A 14,481-nucleotide genomic window follows, 5' to 3' on the forward strand; every position below is an offset into this window, starting at 1 on the left:
TATTATGGATTGTTTTGTCATCGTTCTTTCATAATTATTTAATTTTGTTGTAATATAATTTTATTTATTGTTATTTAATTTGTTGCTTTATTTTGTGGATGGCCTTCAATTATTAAGACTTTGTCGATAAATTTAATTTTAATATAATCAAAGTCACACGTGTTTTGCTGAGTGTTCTTAGTTTGTTGCTTTTAGCCAAAAGGTTATACTTTTGGTTGGTTCTCTGTTGGTTTTAGTCGGGATTTCATTCTCCTTTTGTAGTTGAGTTCTAGTTTTTTAGTTAGGTGTTTAAATCTGAATTTAGTCTATTAAGTTTAATTCAAGGATTTTATTTTCTAATACTTGTTTTTTCTTGGTGTTGTTTGTTTTTTAAGGTAGTATTTTTGTATTACAAGTCGAAACTTTGGCTTTCTGTAATAATTATCAACAAAGAAATGGTGTTTTTAATGAGCTCGGGGTGTTGTTTGAGGATGTTATAGCTTTATCGCCTAAATTTCCGGGGGCAGTTTTGTCCCATGTGGTTTGCGATAAGAATTTTGCAGCGCATGGTTTGACAAAATATACCCTTCAGTTAAACGATGAGCTATCTTGATTCAAGGAAATACTGTCGCCGTTTGTGGATTGCTGCAATATTAATCATGTGTGATTTTGATCACCGCATTAAAAAAATTAATTTAGTAAATAATAAAATAAAAATTAAATTATTTATTTCTGCTATCAATTGTCACGTTGTTATTTAATGAAATTGGCTCATTCCATTCAAATAAAAAAAATATTTTTTTTCTAAAAGAAAAACATCTTCTTTTTTTTTCTAACTAAAAACGTTATTGACTAAAAATATTTATTTACTTAAATAAAAATGTTTTACAATAATCAAATATTATTAAAAAAAAAACTTAACAAACTAAATAACTTTTGTTTCTCCTTACCAGATAAATAAACAATAATGCTAAGGTTGTTGGCTTTTTTTCCCCTCTAAAATGCATTTTTTTTGAGCAATTACACATATTTGTAGTGATTATTTCATTCTTAATAGGGTTCTTTTAATATTAATTCAGCAATAAAATAAATAATTAGTAGCAATAATTTTATTGAGATGGCATAATTATAAGAGCATTATTATTGGGTACTAATGGTGCCTAACATTTTCTAGGTATCGCTCCACAATTAGTTAACGATATTTCCTAAAAAAATATTTTCTTAAGTTATATGGGATCCGATACTTAATTATACTAATAAGAGCGATGAGAGTGCTAGGTACCACTAATACTTTTTAGCAATCTCTAATTATAATAAAAGGATAATATTATGTTTAATTATTAGATACAATTGAACTTGGTAACAAAAAAAAGATACAATTAAACCAATTTAAACATATAACATTTGTCATTCTTTAAAGCATCTCTATACTATATTCTATTAGATATGCTTTAAGTATTAAGTTTTACATAATTTAATTTTAAAAATAATTATGAAAAAATCGCTAATTATTCGCAAGTCGACATCTCATGTTACGGTTAGGTCAGCACCAATGGTTACGCTTTAAATAAACTTTTGTGTAATGAGACAACCTCTCTTCACTTTTTACCCATTTTCTTATTTGGGCAAAACATTATTCTAGTCTCTTTTTTCTTCTTTTTTCTTTTTTAACCACTCTACTATTCATCCATATGGGAAGGAGTGGATTCCAATGTTATATTATTATACTTATTACATATATAAATTATAGTTTGAATATTTCCATTTTGGGGTTTGGAAACAGAATCTCACTAGCAGCACTAGGTGGGTAGGAGAACCTTAAATTATCATATATATTTGAATTTTATATGTTGAGATATTTATTTATGTTTTGGTCTGTTCACTTCTGGACCAAACTTCCTTAATAGTTGGATAAAATTAGTGAAGTAAAGTTCATTATTATATGGAGAAAGAGGAAAGTTTAATGGATAATATGAGTGGCCTTTTCCCACTTTAGCACTCTTAACCATAACCCCAGATGGCTACACAAAAGTTCCTCTGGCTTTATACTCCTGTTGGAGTTGCATAATATATATAAATATATTTTCATATATAAAAACAAAGAACAAAGTCCATTACAAACGATTATGAATAAACAACAAACAAGTACCATAAGAACAAGGATACCAACTCCCAAATTCCTTTAAAGTGATCATACAATTCTGGTTTCATTGTTATTATTTAACTAGGCTTGCTTTTCTTTTGGTTAGAATTGGAATCCTAAACTATTTTGTACTGAAAATAATTAATGACATGTTAATTAAGAGGTGAAAAAACATGTTAGTTATATGGAATCTGTGTTTGTGTCTCTCTAAATGAGTTTATGATTTGAGATTAGAAAAGTATGATCTATACCTCTGTGCTAATCCAAACATGCCCAAAGTGCCTCCAGTGTGAAGCATTACCACTTTGGTGTCCCTTTTAGTTTCCTTTTGACTGAGTTTTGTTGCCATTTCCCAAGCAGAAAGAGTATACATGGGATCAAGTAAGACACCAGTTGTCTGTGCTATGTCTTGGCAGGCCTCTATCTCCCCTTTCAATACATTTCCAAATCTGAGACACAGATCAGATCAGTGTGGTCTTGTAAAATGTAAAATATAAACTCAATTTATGGAAAAGTAGCAAATATGTATGTCTTGTCTTAACTTGTGCTTTATGTCATTTTATTAAACAAGTATATCAAATGCTAGATAATAAAAGTAAAGATAGTTTGACCTTTTCTTTAGTAAGGAATCATCATAAGCATAGCACAAGTCAATTACACTAGATTAGAGCTACTCTAAGCTTGCTCCTTAAATCTTCAGTCAAATTCTAACTGAAAATAGCTTGGTGCTAACCTTTATTTTTACTATATCTTTTATTTTAGCTAACAGTGATTGATGTTAAATTTTTTTAATAAAAAGGTTTCTTTTGTTTTTATTTTTAAATTATAATTATTATTTTTAGAGAGTATTGCAAACAAAATAAAATAGAATAAATTAAAGATGGGTGTGGATCAAAATTATGCATGAATGAAATACAAGTAAAAATATAGACTGAATGTAAGGTGATAAACATTTTATGGTATTAAATTAAAATTAAAATGATAGCCCAATTTAGGGCAACTTCAAAAGAGCTCCATAACCAATCTTTTTAGCAAAATAAAGAAAGAAGTGGACTTTAGGGTGTAGAGTACTTCAACCACTCCCTAAATTTTATGAAAGAGCATAAGGTCTTCCCCACAATACTTTACCAAAATACAAAATTTATTAAATAAGAAAAATAATCTAAATTAGATCAATTCAAAGGAACTTCCTATCTAACCCTTTTAGCTAAAATAGGGAGTGGAGTGAACTTTGTTAGCTTAAATAAGAAATATGACTGAACTTGAAAAGAAAAAAAAATAAGGAGCTCCCTAAATCAGCTTAGCTAAATTTGGCTAGAAATTAAAGAACATCCCTAGAATAGCTCTTACTAAACAATTCTTCACCAAACAAAACATTTAACATTATTATTTCCAAAAAATCACATGAACAGCTTGCTAAGTGTGATGAGCTCTCTTACTTTAAAAATAGAGCATTTAAGGAGGGATTGGGTTTATCTAAGGTTCATTGTGTAAGACTTTTATTTTGGATTTACATTAACATTTTAATTGTTTTACTAAAATATGGGTTGATAAATAGTTTTTTTTTTTTGCTCTTTTGGAGTTTTGTTGTTAAGTTCTCTCCCAAACTTTATAGCTACATATAGTCTCATCACAATTGTATGTTTTTGGTTGATCGCATAATCTGCTTCTAATTTAGAGATCATAGGAGGAAGACTTAGTTGGTTATTATTTTCTCATCACAATTGTCCCCTCTCTAACTTTATAATTACATATTGTCTCGTCACAATTGGATGCTTTTGGTTAATTACATAATTTGCTTCTAATTTATAGATCTTGGGAGGAAGACTTAGTAGGTTAGTATTACACTACCAATCTCCAGTATTTCTCAATTATCTCAATAGATAAATGAGATATATTTTCTATATCATTAAATTACTCATATATAGTGTTATAAATTGTATCTGTATGCAATATTGTATCTTAGTATTTTATAAATTTCTTACACACTGCACTTCCTATTTTAGCTCAAACGATTGGATAGAAATTTTCTGCAGTGTCTCTATCGAAATTTAGATATTCATAACCCACTAAAGATTTATTAGAACTTGATGAATTGATTCCATAACCAAAGGTTAAAAAAAGAAAGCTAGTTTAGCTGTGAAGATTATAGGAAACAACTATCAAGAGTACTGCAAACTTAGAAGATTAAGAGAAGCTTACTTTCGCGGATTGTGACGTTCTACCCAATCCACAATACCATTCTCTAGAATATCATCCAATCCAATTCCTATGGAATCCAAATCAAAATGCCTCTTGAAATTGGAAATCAAGTGTTTCTCTTGTTGTCGGTAACCCTCAATTGTATCAGCTAGCATTACAGCAGTGATCTCCCATGGGAGCCTGACATGAATCAAAAACCAGAAATATTGTCAAAATATGATATGATATGCTTCAATTTAAAGAACATAAAATTCAACTAGTACACACCCTAAGCAAATTGTTCCAATTCCTAAACCAACAGCTGTTGTCCCAGTTCCAGCATCTACAACAAGTTTCAATGCCTTTTCTTTTCCAAATAAGTGATCTTGAGATAAATACTGCACTAGACGAATTGAACCTATGAAAATGAAACCATGTTATGGTAAGCTTCCAATGACAATAATCAGTTTTCCTTACACAATCATAAAAGGGTATTATTTTTCTACAAAAGAATATATAGTGAAAGTAAAAACACTTCCAATTACCTAGTAAAGCTACAACATCCCCAGCACCTTCACTAACAATAACAACCCTTCTTGTATTGTCATCTTTGCAAGCTTTTTTTTGTGCAGATTCTGAACTTAAATTGTTTTGAGTTAGAGAAGCCTCCAAAATATCATCAAACCAAAGAACATGGCCACTACTTCCTGCCACATAATCAGCATGGCTCTTTAACATCTTTGTTCTGTCAGCATATACAGATCTTGGAATGTAAGTTACATTTCCATATAATGACGATATCAAGTTATAGCCCGTCTGAATTTCAGGCTGCTCCCCGCGTAAAAGCAAATGTGACTTTATTCCTCTCTCTGCACAAGAAACAGCTGAAATATAGGCAAAGACAATCACTTAGTAGCCAACACTTCTCATGCCTCATTGTAATAAAGTAAGCCTCCAGTAACTGCAGCAACGAAGTACCAACCTACTGCTGCTGCGTGTGCACTTTGACACCCTCCACATGTAACCTGGAACAAATTGCAACACTATAAGACAATGCTGAATAGTATTGGGATTCAACAAAGTAAAAAGAAGAGTAGAAGAATAAATAGTTATGACTCACTAGGGAACAGCCTAAAAAGGATACAATTCATTTAAAGATGTAAAGTCCAGCACTAGAACTTTGAAGTCAGATCAATTTAAACAACATTTCCTCCATCAAATTACCACTGATGTAACAGTCACTATAAAAACAAAAATTATTCAAACATACAAAGCAGATAGTACATAATGAAATAATCTGCTGTTTTCTTTAAAGTAAGTTCTTTAAAAGTTAAGCTTATTAGCTTATGCTGACATTCTTCACTCTGAAGATGTACCCCAGATTCACATGGTCTGTGGTAAAATTAAAAATACAAGAGGGATAACTCAAATAAGGTTCGAGTCCGTGTTGGATACTTACACTGCACAGCAATTGTTATAATTTTATTGTACTACAGGATCAGGCGGGAGCCTAGTTTCGAAGTAAAACATTAAAACTCACCACATCTGTCACCAAATGATCTTCCACAAGAGGAAACAATGCATCCAATTTTCTTGATTTATTGCCATTTACTAATGGATGCAACAAATCATCCCTCACAACATAGAAAGATGGTTCTTGGCTTTCCTTCTCAATCATTTCAAGAAAAGGGTGTGTTACTTTCTTTGAAGATAATATTATTTGCTGGATTTTGGTATCAGGTTTTGGCAATGTCCATCTTCTATCAAGCAATGCTGCCACAAACTCTTCACGACTTAATTTAACTTTGGGAATTCCCTGAAATAAAGAGTGCCATTAATCAGCTATAACTCTCAATACTTGTAAACTCATTCTCAAACAAAGAAAAGAAAAATGACTCAAGCCAATGAGTTGAGCATCAAGCAAGATTGGATTTTTACAAAATGGGTGTGATCATAATGAGCTGTTTTTTAACATCATAAACAAATAAATTCAACTAAATATTAGAGCAAAAAAACCGAAGCTTGGATACAGAATACAACAAATAACTTAACACATATCATTTAAAAATGTACTTCCATGGACTAAATACCAAATTCATTAATGGGCTTTTATCAGAACATGGAATCATTATCATGGTAACTAAAAGAAAAACAAAATTGAAAGAACATAATGCATTGTGTATATCCAAAACTGAATGAGAACCATTAAAGGCACAGGGAGAGAGAGAGAGAGAGAGAGAGAGAGAGAGAGAGAGAGAGAGAGGAGTAACCTGCGGCTGTGGCTGCCGTGTGTGAGGTAGTTGGCCGGAAATGGAATAAAGCGAGCGTTTAGAGGATGAAATGGCAGCCAAAGTGGGAAAGCGTTGAAGTTTCATAGCTAAATCTCAATGATAAGACTACAATCTACAGTACAAAGAAGCACTAAGAAACGCCCATGAAATTCAGCTATGGAACCCACATGGACTCGTGGGTCGGATAACGGCTATGCTGCTGCTGCTGCCATCATCGACATCGAGCAATTCAGCTAACATAATCCAATTTAAACGACATGTCGTTCTTTTATAAAGAAACGACATCTTTGAAGACAACAGTACATAAACAACGACATCAAATTAAAACGATAATTGAATGAATACCTAAAACTAAAAACGACGTATCTTGAAAATTTGGCAAAACTACATAGATAAGATAAAAACGACAATTTTCTGAAGAAATAGATGAACAAAACAAAACAATATGTATACTAGCAAAAAGCTACGTGCGAGGCATTTTATGCTGATTTTTTTCTATGTTATTTGAAAGTGATACAATTAAAAATTAAAGAAAAAATATTATTAGTTATTAAGTGAGATTATTATTATTTGTATCTAAATATTATAGTTTATAATGTTGTTAATTAAAAGTGAATACCGAATGCAATATATTATTAGTGTTTAAGAAAGCTTGATGATTTAAATATGTTCTTAAGTTAATCCAAAAATAAATTAAAAATTGATGTTCCAATACTTAAAGAAACATTACTTAAACGGGTGTAAGATAAAAAGAAAATTAAAAATCAATCTCTAAATTGTTGATAATTTAAGATAGCATTTGTCTAAAAATTGTAGATAAGAAAACTAATGATAATCATTGGTAGATTTCAATTTTCATTTGCTTCGATAGAGACAATAGTGTAATTTTTGTATTTTGTACTTTTTATTATAGCCGGGTCCGCATATATTTGGATTATCCATTTTTTCGTTGATAAATTGAATATGGTAGTGTCGACAAAAAGTGAAAACCATATTTAACAAAAAGTGATAGTATTCTACAACAAAATACTATTAAATTATTTTAAAATACTATATTTTATTAAAATAAAACTCTATACGATTAAAATTTCATATTTATCTTTATTCAAAAAAAAAAAATTGATAAAAAAAAGAAAAAAAAATGAAAAGTTTTTATTATTATCTCTACTGTCTTTTGAGATGTGAATAATGGTCTCTTCTTTCTTCCATATTCTTCTTTATTTTTTGTATATTGTGTTTGCAGTATATATGTAAATTATTACGTAACTTTAAAAAACTTTGCTCCTGGAAACTAATTAATGCATATGTCGAGCACTTAGAATCATTTGTTAGCTGTAAACTTTGTTGGGTTTTTTTCGCCATTGATGTTTGGTTTTGTGAACTTTGATAAAAGTCACGCTTCTTTTTATTATTATTATTACTTATATATTTTGTTATTAAGTTGTGAAGAAGAAAAAAGAGAAGTGCGGATTGGAATATTATGTGTGATCCCATATGGGAATGTCCAAATTGTAATAGGAAAAGGAATATAATAAATAATTAATAAAAACTCAATCGTAGATGTACAACAGCAAAAGCCCAATCGTATTTTTTTTGGATTTAATGAGATTTATTTTATTATATATAAATAAAAAGTGACTCATAAATTTCTCATAAACCATTTTATTTTTAATATAAATAAAAAGTCACTCATGAATTTCTCATAAACCAAGAATTCTGTTATATAGGCACACTTTATATAGAATAGATATACTAGTTGTGCAGTACGAGCACCTAACACCCGTCAAAACTTGTGGGTTATGATTATATCTTTTATTTTTATTAATATATTTAAATAATTTTAAAAGATATATGTATTTAAACAAGCACATAGTGTGGTATAGGTTCGCTTATTGAAGTTAAGGTCATCAGTTGTCATCTCTAAATATAAGCGCATATAAAATTTATGAAAAAAATTAATATTATATGTATGCTTATATAGTCTTTTACATAATTATATATTTACTAATAAATAAATAAGAAATAAAATAAAAAAAAAAAGTAAAATTCATTAAAAACAACATGGCAAAAAAATTGTAAAAAATAGTACAAAAGATTTATTTTAAAAAAGCAAATAGAATAAAAAATAAGATTTTTTAAGAAAAAAAAAAGAAATATGAGAGATTAAAAAATCAATCTCATAATTTTTAATTTTTAATTCAAGAGATTCAGTTTGATGAGATAATTGTTTATTAGGTTTCGACAATGTTCTAATCTTTTTTTTCAATGGTATTATTCAAACATATCAACATTTCTTTCACCTGTGAATTACAAAACAAACTAGAAGAAATTGATATTAGAGCAACATTATTCGAATTTTCATCATCACTCTATCTGACATTGAAACTTTTACTCTTTTACAAAGTATTTACACATTCAAATTGAATATGTCCAAAAGTCAAAACCATCACATTTCCTTCATTGAATCCCTTTTTTATTTGTTACATAAGGTTTTGAAAAAGTATTACCTTTGGAGAATTTTGAAAAATTCTATTTGTCACTTATCTTTTTCATGTATTTCTAAAAGTTTCTAGTTAAAACAACTATCTCATCATCTTCTTCATATCTCTGAACTTTTTTTTTTCATTAACATTAAAAGCAATACTTTTACCTTTATCAATTGTAGGCTTGGATTCGTTATTTTGCTTAATTTTTTGATTTAGTTCAAAAGTACGCAAGGACCCCATCAACTCACCCCCTTTCTTCTTGCTAAATTTTTTGCTTCTTTCATAGCCAATAGCTTAGCGTCGAATCAATTAGGAAGAACTTTGACAAATTTTTTGACTATCACTTATTCATCAAGTTTTTCTCCCAAGGTAAAAAATTCATTAGTAATATCAGATAATCTTTCATAAAATTTAGACAAAAATTTATTATCAGACATTCTAAGATCAACAAACCTAGTTTGAACCATTATAAATCTAGATCGCTTAACACCAATTGTTTCTTCAAATTGGGTTTGAAGAATTTTCTAAGCATCTTTAACAGTTCATAAGAAGATATAAGCTTAATAAAACCTTCACCAACTCCATTAAATATAACATATAAAGCATTACTATTGTAAGCATATAACTTATCATCTTCAGTAGACCATTAAAGTCCAGGTTTTAACTTAGAATTATCTTCGAAATCTACCACAACAGGATGAGACCATCTTGAAAGAATTATTCTCTATGCTTTCCCATCTTGAGACTTGATAAATGCCCTTATTTTATGTTGGAAATATTTTACCAGAATCTAGATTTACTACCATGTATGTTTCATTAACATCCTAATATGAATTCTAAAACAATGAAATAAACACATATAAAGTTTAGGAAACCTTACATTGGGTGCAGCGGAATATAATGACTCCTTCCGTTCAGATCTCTAGCCCTTGATTCCTTTCTGTAGTAGAGCATAATCAAGATCTGAACCTGGATCTCTTTCTCTCCTTGCTTTGATGCTGATTCTCCTTCTTGTTGTTTGGATTCTTCACAGTCTTACACACTATGATTGAGATACCACTTGATGTGTGTGGGCACTACTCTATCACTCAAGGTTCGAAATTCAAGAGAATAAGAAGAAGAGAATAGGGGCGACTATGGCTTTTCTCTGAAAGGAACAATATGCAAGTCATAGTTTCCTGAAGCCAACACTTTCTATTTATAGAATGCCATCTAGGTTTAGGTTAGAATTGTATGGCATTAAAATAATGAAAAATATAAATGGTAAACCCTTTGCATAGTGGCCGGCCAAATAAGGGAAATGAGCCTCACTTTGCAACTTTCCCATTTTGTTATTTTTCAATCCCATTTTCTCAAAAATGTCAATTTTCTAATTTAACCATTTAAATGCCAATTCTAATTATTAAATAACTAAAAATTAATTATTAAATAATATTGTCATTTAATATATTTATTAATTTAGACACATAAAGTCTCTTAATTAATAAATAAACCTAGAATCTCTTTTCTTTACAATTTCGCCCTTGCTTAGTGAAAATTCATAAAGTAGACATAGTCTAACTTTAGAATTATAATTGATTAATTAAAATCAATTAACTGAGTCTTACAAGCAGTATGGTCTCAACTAGTATGGGGACCATGGACCTATATAACCGAGCTTCCAATAAGTCGAACCGAATTTACCAAGTAAATTCCCTAACTTATTGTTGGAAATTATTTTACCAGGATCTTAGATCTACTCACAAGTATGTTGATTAACACCCTAAATACGAACTTTCTAAAACGATAAAATAAACACATATAAAGTTTAGGAAACCTTACATTGGGTGTAGCGGAATATAATGACTCCTTCCGTTCAGATATCTAGCCCTTGATTCCTTTCTGTAGCAGAGCATTATCAATATCTGAACCTGGATCTCTTTCTCTGATTCTTTAGTGCTGAAACTCCTTCTTGCTGAAAGTCTTTCTTCATGATCTTCCTCACTATGGTTGAGGTATCACTTGCTGTGTGTGGGCACTACTCTCACACTAAGGATTTCGAAATTCAAGGAAGAAGAGAGAGAGAGTGGGTTCGGCCAAAGATAGGGAGAGAGAAGGCTTAGTTTTTTCTGAATGAAAAGTCAGAAGGAAAAGTGTAATTTTCCTGAAGCCTTCACTATCTATTTATAGCATTCCACTAGGGTTAGGTTTGAAGTATTTGGCATTAAAATAATGAAAATATCAGTTTAAATTCCCTACAAAAGTGGCCGGCCCTATACAAGTGGATTTGGGCCTCACTTTTTGCAATTTTGCAGTTTTATCTTTTCTGCATCTGATTTTCTCAAAAACGCCAATTTTCAAATTCAACCATTTAAATGCTAATTCTAACTATTTAATAACTATAAATAATTATTAAATAATATTGTCATTTATCATATTTATTAATTGAACCATACAAAGTATCACAATTAACAAATATGCCCCTAAAAACTCTTTCTTTACAATTTCGCCCTTGCTTAGTGAAAAATTCACAAATAGACATAGTCTAATTTGAGAATTATAATTGATTAATCAAAACCAATTATATGAGTCTTACAAGCAATATTATCTCAACTAGTGCGGGGACCATGGGTCTATATAACCGAGCTTCCAATAAGCAGATCAAGAATTTATTACTAAAATTCACTAACTTATTAATTCTTCGTTGAATCCACGCATAGAACTTAGAATTGCACTCTCAGTATATAGAATGCTCTATATGTTCTACCATATAGACACATCATTAGTTATCCATTATTATAATCCTAATTTGATCAATGATCCTCTATATGAATGATCTACACTGTAAAGGGATTAAATTACCGTTACACCCTACAATGTATTTAATCCTTAAAACACTTAACCCCGTATAAATAATATTTCAGCTTATGTGAAATGAGATCTCCACCATTTATTTTCGTTTGGTCAAGCTCGAAGGAGATCATCCTTTACTTACTATTCGCCAGATAGAAGCTATAGATTCCATGTTTATGATAGCGCTCCTACTCAATTGCACTACCGTGTTCCCAAAATGTACATATCACCCTGACCTAAAAGTAGGCTTAACTAACAAATCAAAGAACACGAATAGCCTCTTGAGATTGAGCCTAATCATAACAGGATTAAGATCATTTGATCTAAGATCAACTAGGCGATATTGACTTGAATAGATATTACGGTAAGTTTAATAAATCTAAGTCAAAGTTCAATATCGGTCTCTTCCGATGCATACTCCATGCATCCAACCTGAATTTTACTTTAACCAATGCTCTGGAAAGAACATAGCATTTCTCCAAATGCAAGTAAACTCTGTTATAGATTATCATATCAGTAAAACCCTGTGTCTGATAAATCTAGGAAACTTTATTCACATAGTCATGTTTACTTTCCAATGTGTTGACAACACAATAAACAGGATCAAGTATGTGAAAAAGGGTTTCAGATGAGTTCATACATTATGTACATATAATCATGAAATGAATCATGTGAACCATGCAACATTAAATGATATTTCTGATCTATATTAATAAGTAAATCTGATTATATTGAAATGAGTTTTATTTAGGGCATAAAACCCAACACTTATTAATTCCTCATTGAATCCACACTTAGAACTTAGAATTGCACTCTCAGTTATATAGAACGCTCTATATGTTCCACGATATAGATACGCTATAAATTATCCATTGTTATAATCTTAAATTGATCAATGACCCTCTAATAGATGATCTACATTGAATAGGAACTAAATTACCGTTACACCTTCAATGTATTTTATCCTTAAAACACTTAGCTCCGTATAAATGATATTTCAGCGAAGTGAAATGAGATCTCCACCATTTATCTCTGTTTAGCCAAGCTCGAATGATATCATCGTTCCACTTCTAAATTCTTATAGAAGTTATAGACTTCATATTTATGTTAGCGCTCCCACTCAATTATACTATCATGTTTTTAAAATGTACGTATCACCTAACCATATCAGGATTAAGATCATTTGATCTAGGATCAACAGGTGATATTGAATTGAATAGATATTGCGGTAAATTTTAATATATCTAATCAAAGTTCAATATCGGTCCCTTCCGATGTATACTCCATACATCCGATGCTAGTAAACTTTACCAATGCCCTGGAAAGGACATAACACTTATCCAAGGTGTAAGAATACCTATCGTTGATCAGTGAACTGACAAATCAGGGAATAAACTTTCGAACATATAATTAAGATTATATTCCACTGTGCTGATAACACTATAATCATTAACAAATTCATATGTTCTGGACTTAAATAGAATTCATACATTATATGTATATGATCATGAAATAAATCATGTGAGCCATGCAACATAAAATGTTATTTCTGATTTTTATTAATAAGTAAATCTGATTATATTGAAATGAGTTTTATTTAGGGCACAAAACCCAACATTCTAACCTTCCAATAAGGTTATTTATAATCATTAAGGAATGGTGGACAAACTACAAAGAATAGAACTTTCTTCTATAAAGGAAAATATATTGCAAAAATACAAGAAAATGTTAAAAGGATTACATTAAGAGTTTAATGTCCCGCTCTAATACTAATTGAAAAACTATATTTTGCAAATGCCAATAATTTTACTAAATTTCAGCAAAAAAAAAAACACAATTGAAATAGTCTGCAGCAATAGATTGCAATCCTGTCATTGCAGAACACAAATTTGCAGAATCAAACCAGAACTAGAAATAAATAAATGAAGAATTTAAAAAACTTGACACAAGAGAATTATACGTGGTATCAGTATTCTTTTAAACAGTCCTAATCTACGGGGGCACACCCAGATAATGAAATCAATTAGTATAGTATCAAATATTACAAAAGCAATCAACTTAAATAAATTTAGACTTTTTCTAGTGATTTGCCGCAACCCTTTGTTAACTACCTTGCTAATTGATCTCTGAAACACACCAAGTAATGAACTTCTTTCAGCTATTAATGTGTGCTTACTTTCTTTCGAAGTAAGACTTAAACAAATCCTATAGTCAATTAAATGATAACTTTTTATTTTAGTTTAGTTGTTAATAGTTGCTTAAACCGAAGTCCCATTAAGAGAATGGCTTATATTTTATTAGAACTTCCTATTTGTTTTCAATAAGAGTGTTGTTCTTACTCATTTTATATCTATGTTGCTAGATAATTTGTATATCATATATATTTAATTAAATAGATAATACTATTTTAAAAATAATTAAATGGTTAATATAAAATATAAAAAAGAAAAAATTAAATAGTAAATTGGAAAGAAATTATTGTGAAATTTGCATTGTATAAAAATACGACAATAAAATTACAATACGACATGACATTCCCAAACAAGTAAAGCCTAAACCCTTACGAAAG

The 14,481-nt window shown here is 29.9% G+C and overlaps 1 protein-coding gene across 1 annotated transcript; it reads right to left on the minus strand.

Annotated features, from left to right (window-relative positions):
• Positions 1-2,033: 2,033 nt before the first annotated feature.
• Positions 2,034-6,892, minus strand: LOC115712011 (D-cysteine desulfhydrase 2, mitochondrial). Its single transcript, XM_030640215.2, has 7 exons — positions 6,574-6,892; positions 5,844-6,119; positions 5,286-5,328; positions 4,849-5,187; positions 4,592-4,721; positions 4,325-4,504; positions 2,034-2,571 (listed from the first exon to the last, which is right to left on the minus strand). Exons 1-7 carry the CDS (start codon positions 6,676-6,678, stop codon positions 2,340-2,342), a joined length of 1,305 nt encoding a protein of 434 aa, XP_030496075.2. The 5' UTR covers positions 6,679-6,892; the 3' UTR covers positions 2,034-2,339.
• Between the last annotated feature and the right edge of the window lie 7,589 nt (positions 6,893-14,481).

Source organism: Cannabis sativa, chromosome 4 (genome assembly GCF_029168945.1).
Source record: "Cannabis sativa cultivar Pink pepper isolate KNU-18-1 chromosome 4, ASM2916894v1, whole genome shotgun sequence".
Taxonomy (NCBI): domain Eukaryota; kingdom Viridiplantae; phylum Streptophyta; class Magnoliopsida; order Rosales; family Cannabaceae; genus Cannabis; species Cannabis sativa.

Excerpts from the sequence above, each read along its gene's own strand:
- LOC115712011 (XM_030640215.2), bottom strand. The coding sequence starts at position 6,678 with ATGAAACTTCAACGCTTTCCCACTTTGGCTGCCATTTCATCCTCTAAA. Across the intron at positions 6,120-6,573 it reads CACGGCAGCCACAGCCGCAG|GGAATTCCCAAAGTTAAATT; the intron begins GTTACTCCTCTC and ends TCTTTATTTCAG. Across the intron at positions 4,505-4,591 it reads ATTGGAACAATTTGCTTAGG|GCTCCCATGGGAGATCACTG; the intron begins GTGTGTACTAGT and ends GATTCATGTCAG.